Source organism: Pieris napi, chromosome 24, assembly GCF_905475465.1.
Source record: "Pieris napi chromosome 24, ilPieNapi1.2, whole genome shotgun sequence".
In the NCBI taxonomy this organism is placed as follows: Eukaryota; Metazoa; Arthropoda; class Insecta; order Lepidoptera; family Pieridae; genus Pieris; species Pieris napi.
In genome coordinates this window covers 1,585,808-1,602,630 of record NC_062257.1, presented here as the reverse complement: position 1 = coordinate 1,602,630, position 16,823 = coordinate 1,585,808, and the positions used below count along the sequence as shown (strand labels likewise).

At 32.1% G+C, this 16,823-nt stretch overlaps 2 protein-coding genes across 3 annotated transcripts; one reads left to right on the top strand and one right to left on the bottom strand.

Moving 5' to 3' along the window:
• The first annotated feature begins 3,319 nt into the window (after positions 1-3,319).
• Positions 3,320-4,507, top strand: LOC125061864 (60S ribosomal protein L30). The gene is made up of 4 exons (XM_047667497.1): positions 3,320-3,411; positions 3,501-3,551; positions 3,779-3,924; positions 4,318-4,507. Exons 2-4 carry the CDS (start codon positions 3,531-3,533, stop codon positions 4,490-4,492), a joined length of 342 nt encoding a protein of 113 aa, XP_047523453.1. The 5' UTR covers positions 3,320-3,411; positions 3,501-3,530; the 3' UTR covers positions 4,493-4,507.
• An 870-nt stretch (positions 4,508-5,377) lies between these two features.
• Positions 5,378-16,278, bottom strand: LOC125061814 (basic salivary proline-rich protein 2-like). 2 transcript variants are annotated; one of them, XM_047667420.1, is made up of 10 exons: positions 16,140-16,278; positions 15,794-16,026; positions 15,357-15,455; positions 14,646-14,823; positions 13,712-13,816; positions 12,916-12,984; positions 11,083-11,208; positions 10,499-10,647; positions 6,258-6,342; positions 5,378-5,439 (listed from the first exon to the last, which is right to left on the bottom strand). In XM_047667420.1, the coding sequence occupies exons 1-9, from the start codon at positions 16,148-16,150 to the stop codon at positions 6,332-6,334; spliced, it is 981 nt and encodes a 326-aa protein (XP_047523376.1). In that variant the 5' UTR covers positions 16,151-16,278; the 3' UTR covers positions 5,378-5,439; positions 6,258-6,331. The 2 variants fall into 2 exon arrangements, with proteins under 2 accessions (XP_047523376.1, XP_047523377.1); XM_047667421.1 differs by lacking the exons at positions 5,378-5,439; positions 6,258-6,342 and adding an exon at positions 8,565-8,716.
• Positions 16,279-16,823: the final 545 nt, after the last annotated feature.

The window sequence follows — 16,823 nt, the reverse complement described above, 5'->3', positions numbered from 1 at the left end:
TTGGTTGAGTGACCAGCAAAATCGACTCGTATGTATAAATTATTGTATTCTCCAACAAATACCTAAACATTAATTACCTACACCTTTAACTTAATTTTTAAATAGAAGTTCAGTGTCAGTTGTGAAGTACAACAAATAAGTTAAAAAGAATCCCCTTACCAGTTCCTAGGCAACTCCACCGACCATGTCAAGATTTCATATTAGATTTTAGGAATAGTTAGCAAAGAAGACAGTGGGATTACTATTTCAAGCATAGGATTCAACCTATAAATTATCACATCGTAAAACTCATTTAGATTTCAACTTTGTACTTACAGTAAAAAATATCTTACGTTGTTAGCGACATTTAGCTAGGTCCAAATTTGTGACGGTTAAAGTCTAAAAAAACGTCAGTAAAACTTTATCAACAGATTTTTCTTCGTTGTGTACAATTATTATTTATTGGCATCTTTACTAAACAAGGTTCTAGTTAAACATTATTTTATATTTGTCCGCTAAACCTTAAAGGAACAAATTTTGTTTTATCTTTAAGGACCTATCCGGTCGCCAAGTAATCCATTTCAGAAAAAAATTGATAAAATTACATTACTTAAGTAATTGAATGTTTTACATAACTAATTGTTATTACGGGCCGGCGCGCCTCAGTCCACCCCGAGACACTGACATCGCAATTCGCAATTCGTGCTGGGATAGGGCCTTAATAGATATATTATATAATGCGGCTGCAGCTTTCTTCGTTGCATTCAGTATTCACTAATAAGCGCTGACTGTTGACGGACGGCGCATGACAGTGACAACTTCAAATGTAAATCAGATATTCATTTTAGGAAAGGAAGATTTTTTTAGTGGTTTTCCAATTAATTCAATAAACATATTTAAGAATACAATATTTTTGAGAAATTATACTCATGTATGTTTTACAAAAGTCTTATAATAAGATTCAGAAACGTGACTTAGTGCTTAGTATGTGACTCCTGCTGTATGACAAAAATATAATATTGGATTTAGCGTATAACGACAATGAAGGGACCACTCTGATTTCGTCGCTATATCCGGAAGTCGTAACAGGCAATGGTTGAGATAATGACAATTACATGTGTATAGTTTATACTTATTATTATTGAAAACATTTGCACACATTAACTGGTACATTTACCCCAGAATATCAGTTTGAAACAGATCCATAAATTTAACTCCGACACGTAAGTACCTAAAATTTTTTGACTTTTTTCGTACAAATTTAGTTTTCGACTTTCTACATACACTACTTATGTTATGGCATCTTGACTAAGCCTCCTGATATCTATAAACAAAAGGTACAGATCTCCATAATTGCTGACTATCTGGTTGAATGGAAACAAAATATTTGTGATGAAATAAGAAATAAAAATTAATTATAGGTATCTTTGGCGACTATCTCCGGTCGCAATATCTGTATGTGATTTCTAAGAATTTGTTACACGAACGCGATAGCCACATGAATTTTTTACTAAAGTGCGTTTTCCAATTACAGCACTAGAGCGCATTATGCGGCATAATGCTCAACGTTGAATGTTCCAACTACAGCAACGCTACGCACAATTGAGCACTCTCAAAACTTATGCTCTCGCAATAAATACCAACACAGTGACAGAAAATTGACCAGTGTTTTTCTTTAAGTTGGCATTTATCGTAATTTTCGTTAGTAAATATTATTTATTGTTGAAAAATTTGTTTCGTCGTAGATTTTGAAAATAATTAAAGTTATTTCAAACTGCTAAAAAAAATAAATATAAGTATGGATGAAGGTATAAATAGTTACTTTTTTTTATATTCCACATTTAAAATATGAATACAATTTTATTTTAAAATTCGGATCTGTAAACAAATTTATTTTACAGGATTATACTCTTGTAAACATTGCAATGGTTTTGAAAAAGTATATAATTTTTTTAGAAATAATTTTAAAAAAATTACTCAAAACATAAATTATATAAACTTCTTACATGAAACTATATATTTTACTGTTAATTTAGCTTGTTAAAACCTTATATTCTTTAAAGGTTTTCTCTAATTTCAGTAAAAAAATGTTAATGAAATAATTTGATTATTAAAACCACATTATTTATACATTAATGAGGTTGCTAACTCTATTCAGAACATTTTTTTTCAACACTGACTTAGCGCACTCTGCTGATGCATTTGAAAACTAATTCATGTTCCAATTAAGCTTCAGCATTATGCGGCATTGTGCGGCACTGAGTCGCATTATGCTCTGTAATTGGAAAACGCACTGTATGCTTTAGATTTAACGTCGTGATAGCAACATGGTCGCTACAACCAAGGTCATAATAAAATATGAGATCCACTGTATACTCTATGCATTGAGTTTGACATATGGAAGCCTTGGTGAGCAACAAATTATGGCAACTGTGAAGTTTGAATCTTACCCTTATATGACATCAATCAAAAGATAGTCTAAAAATAATCTGTCAAATATTATTCTTAACTAAACGCAGCTAAAACTGTTCCTGAGGAGGCCTCATAGCCTAGCAGCCTTAAGTGGCAGCTAGGTGAGGGGTACCGGGTTCGATTCCCGGTTCGAGGGCAAGTTATTTATTTATTTATTTAATTATAAGTAATCTTACAGCTAACATACATAATATTACAAAAGAAACACTTAGACAGTACAAAAAGCCAAAACAGATTACATAGATAAACAATATTATATACGAAAAATGAAACATATTTTAATTTAAATTTGTTCTCGGCCTTTGGTAGGGTTGTGCGGTACCGGGCAAGTGCCTAAACCGTACATGGAGGACACGGTAGAATTTCTAAAGACAAGCACGAATTATAAAAAATCCTATACTTGACGCTGGCTAATGCACAAAAGTAAAGTAAAGTACAAGCATTTTCCAAACTGGCAATTATTGTGTGTAGGAAATAATTGCCAACTTAAGACAATTTTGCGGAAATTTTTGTAGTTTTTCCCTCGAATGTTAGTATAAGATATAGTATAGTGAATTTTGAACAAAAGTATTCAAAATAATATTTTATTGAATTTCTCTCGACTTAATATAATAATTCAATATAATAAATATTACTTACTACGATATGAAAATCATATTATGAGCATGTATACGTACGCTGTATGCCAACTTTTATGCGAAATATGAATTTGCTTTACTATTACAAATAAAAATTTATTTTAAAAACATTTCAATTTTCATTATTTCGTATTGTTCTCGGATATCTTTAAAAAAACTGAAATATCTACACTGTGCTCACAGATTACACTGAAGCTCAAAAGGTGACGTTAAATTTCACAGGTGAGATTGTATAATTCTTGTAAAGTAATAGGCAATACTAATAGCCAATAGCTGGTAACACCGGCTTCCATATTTCTTTTTAAGTATCGTGCTGTACGGGGTAGGTTATAATTTTATCATTTCTTAGTAAGAATTCGTTTTTCTCTTGTGTTAAATAATATTTAACATTCTTCCTTTTCTATTTTGCAGTTATAATCGCGTGACACCTACGCTATCAAAATGGTTGCCGCTAAGAAACAAGTACGTATTAACACGTGTATCGTGATTAACTGTAATGGGCTCTTGGCAAGATTATTTATATCTAATATATATAATCGCCACAAAAGTCGGTCCTAAATCAAATACTACTCGATAGGCTCGCTAATTCAATAATTTGAGAGGTTGAGTTTGTAGCAAACATAGTTATTTGAGGTTATCTCATATTGCCTAGCTTATTGGCTATTGCTGATGTTTACTTGTTTTTTCAGAAAAAGACCATCGAGTCCATCAACTCCAGGTTAGCCCTGGTTATGAAATCAGGCAAATATTGCTTGGGGTACAAACAAACCTTAAAGACTCTTCGTCAAGGAAAGGCAAAGTTGGTGATCATCGCCAAGAACGCTCCTCCTCTAAGGTGAGACTACTGAGAAGTAGAGTTCCCGAATTAACTTTACCGGAAAGCATATGGAGTCTTCGGACTAAGAAGTATGGTTTCCCATTTAATTTTCATCAAAGATACTGTATCTAAGAGGTAACTCTGCGATATTGGATCTTTATTTAAGTGAATTATTATTGGGAACCCTATGGAGTAGTCTTAGATCCATGTGCTTTTAAATCTGGTGAGTTTCATGTTCATAATTCTCGTAATTTAGCTGACTTTGATGTAGTAGACAGATCCAAGTGTAAAATTTACAAATTTTTATAAGAAAAAACCTCAGAACCAACTTATTTGCAGAGATAACCTTTTAGTTGATGTCACACTGATTTTAAGTGAGCTACATTTGTACTTAACATACTTTTTTCTCAGGAAATCCGAGGTTGAATACTACGCTCTGCTAGCCAAGACAGGAGTCCACCACTACAGTGGAAACAACATTGAGTTAGGCACAGCTTGTGGTAAATACTACAGAGTATGCACACTAGCCATCACTGACCCTGGAGACTCTGACATTATCACAACATTGCCTGAAGCTACTGTTTAATAAATAGGATAATATTATAACCTTTTTTTTATTTCTCCTTGTAAACATAGAAGTATTATTTTGGTAAGGGAAGCGGCTAAAACATGTATCAAATTGGTATTCTAATCAATTGTTTTTATAAACTAAACTACTTTTCATAACAACTGACAGTGAAACGAAGTCCCAATTTGTAATAATAATCTGCGTGAATTCTTAGTACTTGTTTTATCTAAGTTTTGAAATTCTTTTTATTTAGTGGAACAGGATCATACCAATTGGTCATTAGTGCACACTTGCTTAACTTTGCCAGATTTATTTACATTTTCTACAAACATTGTCAAAGACTGTAGTAGATGTTCTTTGTCTTTGATATTGTTTAATTAGGTAGAGGTGGGATACATTATATTTAAAATAAAATCCAATTTATTATCTATATATATAAAAGAAAGTCGTGTTTGTTACAACACTTATAACTCGAGAACGGCTGGACCGATTGCCATGGTTTTTGATTTGTTTCCGTCCCGAATAGCAGAATAAGCAATAAAATATCGGATAAGTTATCGAATAACAATAAATAAATTAATTAATTTTACGAATGCAAAAACCATATGGTGCCATCTGTTGACAAAACTACGCATCATTTTACGTCGAATTCGTGTCAGTTCAAGAAATTCCGATCTTGAGGTGAATGAGAATCAATAAAAAAATGCTATTAGCTTACTTTTGCTGACAAGGATAATAAATAACATTTTTCATATTCCTAAAATGACGTATACGTTGTCAACATAAAAAAAGCAAATTAGCTGTGCTGCGACCACAAATACAAAAAAAGTCAAGACTAGTCAAGAAAAAAACACGAGTAAAGACGTGGTTATTTAATTCTAATATGTAAAATAAAATAAAAGATAGATTTATTATTTCATTTATTACTTTTGTAATCTCATCTGCACATCTGCGAAGCACATTACCTGAAACAATTAAAACAATGTTACAAAAAGCCATACAATTTCAGATTTTATACAATATAACACTATACAGAGCCCGCAGGTTTGGGTTCAGCGAAGCAATAAAACATATCTTATATTTTTTACTATTTCACAACATTTTAATTCACAGGCGCCTGTCTTTTCGGAGGTGGTGGATTCGAATCCCGGATGAGACAATAATTTTTTCTTTTTATGTCGACAATTAACTTGTACGGCGAAGATAATAGCGTGAGAAAATCGCCTATTAACAATACAAAATGAGCAGAAGAAGCAAAAACCTTGAGATTACAACACCAGTGGGTTTTTCTTCTATACTTTTTATTTATTTTGTAGTTATTCACACTTCATTACTTTTATAATAGAAAGCAAATAACTTAATACATGAAAATTATAAGAGATGCAACGGGCGGCCTTATCGCTAACAATCGATATTTTCCAGGCAACCATAGTAATATCTAAACAATAATAATATGGTGGGTAAGGAAAAAGGAGTACATAACCAAATCATCTAACCAAAATTATAGAATTCAAAAATAATACAAAAAAAAATCATACAACAAACTAAAAAGCTAATCTCACTAGTTTTTTTCACAAGTTTTTTTATTTAGTATTTTTATTCTATTAAATAATTTTATATCCTGTAACATATTTATTTTATTAATATAATTTTTTTTTTTATCCAGTTGTCATTAAATGTTTTGTAGTATTTCACGTATGAACAACGGAAGAGTATCAAACAGTTAAAACAATTATAAAATTGTTTAAATTTTTTTTTACATTTTTGATAATAATATACTTACGTGAGTAAAGCACACTCCGTGTAGACCGTGTCAATGTGTCTCAAAGCATTTCTCGTGACATTTTGTCATCTTAGTTAGCCATATTCTGAAAAATATTTAAATGTTATATCACCTACAGTTACATTAAAAATAATTGGTCAATAATTCTGATGTACGAATCTCGGTAGTGTTTTTAACTGGCAACACTACCGAGGCTGCATAATTACTTAAGAGTCTGGCTAATGAAAGAAGATAATTGAACTATTTGAAAACTTTCGGATGGCAACACAGAATGTCATTGAATTTCTTAGGTTAGTATGATTTATTGTCTTGATACTTCATGCAATTACTCATTTTTATTTCTATTATATATTTTTTCCGAATAGTTAACAGGTATAATTGCCTAAACTTTGTTTTATTTGATAGAATATTTCGTTTCTTTCGCAGGATTTGATTATTCCGAATAAAGTTGTATTTTATAATAAATATAGTTTTAGTTTTCCATGCAATGCTAGTCATTTTAAATATCAATAAAAGACTAAATACGTATAGTATTTAATAAAATAAAATCAAGTACATATGTTTAATCAAAAAAAAATATCAAACTTTTAGGGATACCATACTAATTTTTTTTGAATTTGCCGCGCTTTTTCGTTATCTTCTTTCATTAGCCAGACTAGTTATACCTACATATATTTATTATATATATTACACGAGAATAGGACAGAGCTCATTCTGATTTAACGAATTTTGACATTGTAATAAAGTTACGAGTAAAGAGAATATATATGATAAGTTTTATTAATAGCTGTTTAAAAGTTTATTAAGCAATCGTCTAGATGATTTCATATAAAGATTGACGAAAGAAAGAAAAGAATAGAAGTTACATAAAGAAGAATAAAATGTACCCATTTAGTGTTCGTACACTTGTTCATTGTTGCATCTTAATATAACACTCGAAAATTTAATTTTAATTTCTAAAAGGTATTTTTAGCTAACCTGGAATGCGATTGATTGGCTCCGTGTAGATAGATGTAATAATGAAGGGAAATAAAACGTTTCTTTCTCTGTGTTGTAATGTTTTCGTTTCATTTTAATTGTATGTGTGCTTTATCTCTAAGCTTATAAGGAATTAAATTATAAATAAAAGAAATTTGTACTATGATTTAGCCCTTGAGGCACCACCTTAGTAGTTTTTCTGTACTTTTAGTTTGTACATATATAAAACATTAATAATAAAAAAAATCACTACACACTCACACATCAGCATTATTACCAGTATCTCAACCAATTACTTAAAACGCAATTGTGCTAAACTAATTATCCTAATCATTGGGATTGATTTGCTCCAGTTCAAACAATTTGTATGACTCAAAACTTGGCGTTTAAAAAGAGTGGCGGAGAGTTTCTTGGCATTTCTTCGCCCTTGACTTGTGCACTGGTAGTTAATGTCTTTTTTGACGTTCAAAAGTGTACCTTGTGCTAACTATATGAATAAATGATTTTGATGTAAATTTAGAATCAATTTAACATCTTTTCTGCGGATGTTCATAAGTGTACCTTTTTGAATAAAGTTATTGAGTTTACTATTAAACTTTGGCTAGGACTTAAATTAACCTTATTATTTTATATATTTTATTATTTCCTTCACTCTTACTTGCTAGTAATTATCTTATATAGCTTATAAGACGTTTTATTCATTTTATACCTATTTTTTTAAACAGGTTTTGCTTGTATAATACTTATTAACTAAATGTGTCCTCATATATCAGTTTCATATTCTTTGAGCCATATTTTTCTACCTATCTCTTAGCCACAACCTATTGAGCTCATATAAAGACATCGTAACTAGTGATTTAAACTCTGTAACTGTTTCTCTTATATTTGATTGTCATAAATGTACCACTTTCTTGTAAATAAATGATTTATTATTATGATTAATGTTGTCTATTTTCTACCTTGTCTTGTTAAGTGCTTACAAGCACTTTGGCATAATATTCAAATGGAATAACATTATTATGCATGGAAACATTGGTATATGGCATAAAAATTTGCAACACCTTTTTATTCATGGCAACATTGCTAGTAAGTGCTTTAATATGAAATGACGTGCCTTTAACTTATATTAAATGACAGTTTGACTTAATTATTGAATTAAAATGTTTTACCTGTCTATTTTAACAATCCCCTGTAGCTTTGCTACACTGCAGTTCACCTATTTTTAAAACCTTTATCGGCCATTAAAAAAAAACTATTCTGAAATGAAACTTTAGCCCAATTTATTTTACTACTATAATATATCTTATGGCCAAAAATGAAATTACACAATTCATTCACATTATTTTATTTCTTAATTTCTAGAAATGGTAATTTTACCACTGTATTATTACATAATGTACTATTTCACAATACAATTACATCCATTCTTGTTTTAATCCAACATTTTGTGACATTAAGTTTCTTTATCAATCACCAACTGCCTGTAATGCAAACAATCACATAGATAGATCAGTGTTCCGCAGTTTAAGTGATCAGTGTACCATGGTCATTGGTTGTTGGCAGCGGAAAATGAGGTTATATCATAAACTAATCTAATTTGCATATCCGGAGGATATTTTTGATCGCATAAATGAACTCAAGGGACCCTTAGGACTATTGACAAAGATATAAGAGCAGCCCTGCCAACAATTACTCCAAATTTCGACCACCTATGCTCAATTAAACATTCTCGTGCTTCGCATTAAATACCTTTCTGACATTTAAAGTTTATGATTATTGATTATTATTACTTAAAACTGATTTTTAGTGTATCTCCTAATTTTCCTAGATATACATTGAACCCAAAAAGTTTGCGGAACACTGGCATAGTCTACAATCTCGTAATTTGAAAGCTAAAACAATATTATCAAAACCATTTCTCATATAAAATACTGAATTGTATTCAATAAAAAAAAACCTTTATTGCATTAAATTTGTTCTTAAGAACCTTTTTAATAATGTCCTATTGATAGCTTAATTACTATTATTTATATATATCTACTGTTTTGAGTGTAATTTCTAAATCCAATACCTACCAATCTATCATTTAAGCTGCAATAAAAAGTACCATGAATAATATTGTGAGACAGTTTCAAATATTATTTCTTTCCATCTCAAATCTACCTGAAATATCCCAACGCTCTTATAACAAATGATTTTATTTTTTCCTAGTCAGTTGGTTCTTCAACTTAGGAATTGTGAATTGGCAATATTTAACCTAAATTAAAATAGCAAATGACTCGAGTTATAATTGTTATCATTTAAAAATATGGTATAAATTTACTTCCTTTGAGGCATCATTTGGTAATTGTCTATAAAAATATACTGCCTTAGTGAAAAATCTTAGTATCTAATTTTCATTAAATTTAAGACCTGCTTAATACTGATTTCAGTTATTGTTTTGTTCATATATATGTTTTGAGTGTTTTTCTCATATATGGCCAGTTTGTTTATTCATTTAATAGGAAAAGCCATAGAGTAATTTTTATAATCTATTAATTGTAGCTTATTTTGAATTTCTTTCATCCTGTTAACTTTTAATGGTGTTGCCATTTAAAACCTTTTTAGCAGAAATTCTATCTATAGAGAATAAACACATTTAACCTTTTAGGTTTGAATAGAAATATTATTTGTATAGGTGACCTAACAAAATATTATTCAATGTTTTATTCTTAGCAAAATTGAAATATATTTTTGCATTTGTTAAGCAACATTATTTTATTACTTCTCAGCCTTACTTAGACTTCCAGAAAGTACATCTCGGTAGCTATTTGTGCTATTTGTGATAAATCTTTACTAATATTAAATTTATTAAGGCTATTTAAATGTTAATAATTTTGTTAACTTGGAAAATTACTATAGTACTGTTGGACTATGAAACTGTAACATTCTATGTACATCAATTGAATTTTGTTTTATATTTACTTAAATATCACTATATCCTTACATACTTATATTCAGTTCTTACACATAGTATGTGTCAATTTACTCTGAATTTAGTTATATAATTAAGATATAGACCTTTCATCTAATAATAGCAATATCATGTTTGTAAAGATCACCTAATTTGTTACTCGTGGTTACTTTAATGTATATTTTTAATACCATCACAATAGTCTATCTTAGAAATAATTAGTTTTTCACCAGTACTATTCCTATATTTAATCCATTTTGGCTATAACCATCGACACAGTGTTGTCATATTCGCATATTCTAGAACTTACCATAGTTAGCGTTGTACTGTTGGGGTTGTTGGTGTTGTTGTTGTTGTTGTTGGTATGGGTATACGGGCTGACCATACGAGTCGTATTCTTGGGCCGTGTAGGCCGGTTCGCTGGCTCCGTAGCCCGCGTCTCCGGCCCCACCAGAATTACTGAAACATTAATTATAATTATGAAGAACAGAATAACAAAAGTGTTATCAAGTCTGTAAACAACATGGCTTTAAATAATCACAATTTAAAAAAAATACTATATTTCAAGTTTTAAATTTTTCAAAATCGTCTGAATTTGTTTTAAACGAGTAAAAAAACATTAAAACAAAAATTGGTTATGTCACAATTTTTGGAGATTACTGACCCCCCCCCCCCCCATGTAACGCGCCGTAACGTTTTCTGTACCGAAGTATAATAAAAAATTTCGTGACCACCTAGTGACTCTTTGTACCTAAAAGTTACTATTATGTGGTGTAAAGTACTGGAAAGTCGAAAATAATATTAACAATAACGCGTAATTCAATCCCCGCCCCGTATCGAAGTTATTATTATTATGAAAATCTATTTGTAGTTTCTTAAAAATACGATAATTACCTGTAATTATCATTTTCATATCCCCCTTGGCCTGTTGAGTAGCCATAGTTAGAGCCGTATCCCGAATTGTATCCCGTCGAAGCTGGCGCTGGAGCCGGAGATGAGTAACTGCCTCCTTGATAGGAGCTGCGAGATATATATGTTATGAATACCAGGTCTATCTATTTTCTCTTTTTATTGTTTATTTTTCAAATATCAGTACTGTTGTTTATATCTGCAGCTATATATCAGACGGCAATTCCTATCAAAACAGTCTCATCATATGTTTAATGTTTATGATAAACATTTTGTATGTATTGGAAATAGAACGTGCCCATTTTTTATTAATAAACAAAATACCTAAACTAGTAAATTGAATCTCTCATATATGGAAGGACATTGTCAATTAAAGAAATTTTTTCCCTTGAATTAACTGTCTTAATATTTCTTATAGAAAAGGGGACAAACAGACAGGAGGCACATCTGATGTTTAAAGCCTCCGCCCATGGACAGTCTCAATGCCAGAGGACGAGTGCCGGCCTTTAAGAATTGGTAACCTCTTTTCATAGGATTTTTGGTGAGCATCCACCACTGTGTTACTTCAAATTATTATTGTAAGGTGCGACACCACTTCCAATTGTACTTGAGCAGCAAAAGCTCGTAAGAGGAAACAATAAATATTTTACAAGAAGTTTTAAAATAATTATTTACTGGCCCAGTCATTTAAAAACAATGAACATCCTGTATTGGCTTTAAATAAAAAAAATGTTTGGTACTAAACTCAGATTTTTCATTCTTTAGATTTCTGACATTTCATAAGTGTTGCTACTAAAAAAGTTCTCCACCGAAAAAGGGCAAAAAGGTAAATCTAAATATTTACTTAGTCAAGTGACCTAATACAAAAATATTAAAATTTCACGAACAATTTATCGAATTAAGTTAAATTAGTTTATTTTATTCTTTAGCTGGCTATCTATGCCTGTGCGTGTATTCTACTGTTTGTGATGGATGAAAAGGTACGTAATTATCACTCGCCGTAAAAACACTTTTAATGTGAGCACCCGCACTTAATAAAATGGATACATTCACTAACAAATAAAATTCATGTATAAATTGAAATTGAAAAATGGGTCCGGCTAAAAAGATTTGTAATCTTTGTCATGTCAAAAAACTATAATGTTTAAAGAACTTTATTTCTCATTACAAAAATTATTTTTTATTTACATGAGAAATTTAATATTAAGTATATACGAACGAGATACACGTCATCATCAGCTAGCCCAATTTTAGTCTAATGGGCTCATTCTGATGTGTGTCTTTAATGCCCTTTTGAACTGATCAAACACGCTAATGTTACGAACCTTAGACGGCAACCGATTAAACAATTGCAGACCCTCATACCTAATAGATCTCTTTAAATAATTTGTGCGCGGCTTTGGCAAGATAAGCAAACTCGCTCGACGAGTATTGCGTGTAGTGGTGTATTTGATTTTATTAAATGATAAGTTACTATGTAGAGAGTTATTTAAATTTTTTTTAATAAGGATACAGGTGCTATAAACATATAGTTGTTTAATCGTCATAATTTTAGTTTCTTGGTAGATTTTATTAGTAGGTGTTAAATTTTTTTATCTGAATAGTGCTTTTATTAATTTATTTTGTAGTGTTTGTATTTTAGAAATTTTGTTTTTGCACGCTGTACCCCATATTTCAATTAGGTATATGGAATGTGGCTAAACTATAGCTGTCAGAATTCTATGGAATTAAAAATCAAGAGTCAAAGGGCTTTGAGTTGCTTCTATATTATGTTATAAATTCAATATCAAATAGTTATTAGATAAAAGATAAACTTACTTTGAGGTGTATGAAGGTGCCGCATATGGGTCGGCCGGTGGCTGTTCGTAAGGTTGGTATCCTGTATGACTGAAGACATACAATTCTTTAATATAGGAAGATATAGATGTAAAAATTATTTTTAATATATCATATATCAGTAAAAGTTTAACGTCATATTTGTATCAGACGGCACATTCCTATCGTGTAAATGGATCATCATATAAACCTAAGTTTTATAATTGGGATTTTAAGAAAATACAGTGATTTCAAGTGTAACAACAATGAAGGAATCACTTTAATTTCGTTGATACATGTTTTTTTTTTTTTAAAGACAATTCACACCAATTGACCTAGTCCCATGCTAAGCTGGTGAAGCTTGTGTTATGGGTACTAGGCAACGGATATACATACATATTATAGATAGACTTATAAATACATATTTAAACACCCAAGACCTAAGCACAACACCAAATGCTCATCACATCGATGTTCACCTCAGCTGGGGATCGAACCCGGGACCCATGGATTCGCAGTCAGGGGTACTAACCACTAGACCAATGAGTCGTCTACATGTGGATAAATGTTACTTATAAACGTTGTGTATTATCAATAGGAAGAAGTATTATAGGATGTTTTGCATATTATTTATTAAATAACTCACTATAGCTATGTGAATTTTGTTCAAAAGTATGCTTTTCAAAGTCATAGTAAATGAAATCAACTGTAATGCAAATAAAATTACTGAACAGACCAATAAATAGTAGGTATAAATGGTTTTCAATTTTTATTTATTAACAAAATTGTGTTTACTTACACTGGCTCATATCCATTGGGCTGTGGGGCTGGATTGTGTTGTGGGGGCTGGTAACCTCCCGCTGAGGGTCTGCCACCACCACCACCACCACGGGGGCCATCAAACCTAGATATACATATGTTATGGTAAGGATGTATTGGGTATATGTATTTCCAAATTAAGGAGCGACTCCTAATAAGAGGGGTTTATACAAACATATACATATGTATTCAATAATTAGGGTCTTTAAAATACCACTAAAATAGATAACAAAATGTTTTGTGTCATATAGTGATAATATAAATTGAAGGTACATATATGATTGAAATAAATAAAATAAACCAGTGGCGCTACAACCAATTTTAGGTCTGGGCCTCAGATTTCTGCATCTGTTTTATGATCATGTCAATCTAATAGGTACTTTCCTATTGGATGAGGTGATCAGCCTGCTTCAACTTTTTGTCTAAGGCTTGCCGGTTTATATTTTATATAGGTAACACAGTGTACACTTATGACTCGTCAGTAAAGAAAAACAATGCTTCTAATTTTACATTTAGTGCCAGTTCTCAAATCAAAGGCATAGAACGGAAGAGAAGAACTGGCAATAAACTCTCCGCCACTCTTTTTAATCACCATGTTTTTTTTTACACAACGTTTGTAAGGAGCTGCAACCATTACACCATGTGCCACCAATGCGCACTTAGACAGAAAGTCCATTGGTGCTCAGCTGGGTATCGAACTTGCAACCTCAGGGACGAGAGTCACACGCTGAAGCCACTAGGCCAACACTGCTTATATAAATGGAACCTAATTTATTTATAACAATAACCTACATAGCCAAAGCAATTATTGTAAAAAGGACTAGGTGTCACGGATGAATTGTAGAATAAATAATCAATGAAATAAATAAGAATACAGTATAAGGTATTGTGTATAAGCATAATAAAGATCTCACCTTCCACGTTTAGGTGCTCCCAGTCCTCCTCCATGTGGTGGCCCACTTGTTCGTTTGTAGGGTGCGGGTGCAGGGGCTCCTTGAGGCATAGGTCGTGGACCACTGGGCTCATGTAGGTCATGCATGGGAGGCCCTACTGGGGGACCACCCATAGGGCCACCACCCCTACCTCCCCTACCTATTTATTAATTATATATTACAATAACTGTATAATAAATACCCTTAAAGTAATGTCATATTTACAAAACTCTTAGCCAGTCCAATGAAGTCTGATTTATTTTAGAAATATACAAAAGAAACTAAAAGCCTGTTTTTAATTTGTCTTCCTAAACACTTTATTGTTACAACTAAACAAAGCTTAACTGACTTTATAACCTTTTACAGCTGAATTTAAAGGCCGATTTACATTATCTTAGTGTTAAGGAGAGTGCTTTATTACAACTTGAAAGGCAAGTTCTTTAGCGTAGCGTTTACTAAAGCAAGTAGCCCTTACATGTTTTAACTAAAGTACTATCCTAAAGCACTCTCCTAATCACTAATGATAATGTAAATCAGCCTTAACATGGATATTAAATAAAGTGAAGCCAAATACTACCTAATTAAAAAATTTAATTCTTGTTCAATATGCTTTAAATGGCGAGTCTTTCAAAAGCTTATAGAATATACATAATATGTTAGCCGCATTGATGTAATTATTGCATTTAAACTCACCCCTCATGTGTGGTGGGCCACCCCTGTCTCCGCGAGGTGCAAAGCCCCCACGGCCTCTCATACCACCGGGACCACCTCGGTTATTGCCAAATCCACCTCCTGTTTACAAATTAAAAGCAAGATGTCAGAGGCATGGCTTTGTCTCAGGATTAAGTAACGAATCTGAACAAAGTCTGATTCCCATACCTCATTAATCGTGGCGTTTTTAAATTTAACTATTATATCCTATTAATTTTCAACATAACCTCAAAATATCATGTTCTCATGCAATAGATAATAAAATTTGTTCAAATGCACATTTATGGATTACATGTAAATTCGTTTGAATTACAATGCCTAAACAATGATATGTGTCACACATGAGACTAACCACATTTAATCATCAAGTTAAAATTTGAGAAATTATCAAGAATATAGAGTATTTTAAAGATCCTTACTTTGTGGAGGTCCCCTGCTTTCTATTGTAGGAACTGGGTGTGGGCCAGGACCTTGAGGCCCCGGTGGGAAGCGGCCACCGCGATCGCCGCCGCCACGCATAGGCGCTCCGCGGAATCCACCACGAGGACCGCCACGCATGGGCGCTCCGCGGAATCCACCACGAGGACCGCCACGTGGCGGCATTCCACCGCCCCGTGGTGGTCCACCTCTGCCTCTCATACCGGGAACACCTCTAAAAAATTCAATCTTAGAGGGAACATTGACACACTAAATAAATCTTAAATTAATGTTTATCTATTGTAACATGAAATCATAAATACACAATAAAATTTCATAAATACTTACCGGCCTCTCATGTTAAAGCCGCCACAAAATGGCGCCTACAAAGTCAAGTCAAATGACGAATCTGTATTGCAATTTGAAAATGGAGATCAATCAGTAAATTTAAAACCGGCTTGCTGGTGCTGCCAACAACTCGGAAGCAAATATTACAGATGACAGCCCTGCGATCAGTGTTGCCAACTTAATTTTAACGAACCCACCAATTTTGCCGTCGCAACCCACCAGAAAACCACTAAAATCCACACTAACTAATAAAATAAATGTAAGTGTGTTTGTTTATTTATCCTTTTTTCACGCCGAAAGGAAATATAGGATCGATGTGATTTTTATGTCCGCAGATAGGAGGGGGTTAGGCAAGCAGCCGGCGAGCACTATTTTTTTGTTTTTACCGCGGGAAACACATGTTTTACTGAAGTAAACAGTAGTCTATGGACTATGTCACTCTTTACTTTAGATGGATAGCATACAGCTAGGATATATTTTTTGACAATAAAAGAACAATATTGTAAATTGAATTATAAAATTCGTTTATTTTCATTACAAAAAAACTTATAGAAGACATACAAAATCGTTAAAAATCATCTTCAGCAGAGTCGGATTCCTCTGCACCTTATGATTTTAAGTACATTTCTTTCGTTCCTATTTTCTGGACTACATAATTTGGCAAGATGTAATTATTGCAACACT

Bases quoted from the DNA above. Each gene is read 5' to 3' on its own strand.
- LOC125061864 (XM_047667497.1), top strand. From the start codon at position 3,531: ATGGTTGCCGCTAAGAAACAA. The intron at 3,552-3,778 runs GTACGTATTAAC...TTGTTTTTTCAG, and splicing joins TGGTTGCCGCTAAGAAACAA to AAAAAGACCATCGAGTCCAT. The intron at 3,925-4,317 runs GTGAGACTACTG...CTTTTTTCTCAG, and splicing joins AAGAACGCTCCTCCTCTAAG to GAAATCCGAGGTTGAATACT.
- LOC125061814 (XM_047667420.1), bottom strand. The intron at 14,824-15,356 runs GTGAGTTTAAAT...ATTAATAAATAG, and splicing joins TGGCCCACCACACATGAGGG to GTAGGGGAGGTAGGGGTGGT. The intron at 11,209-12,915 runs GTAAGTTTATCT...TATATCTCGCAG, and splicing joins GCACCTTCATACACCTCAAA to CTCCTATCAAGGAGGCAGTT.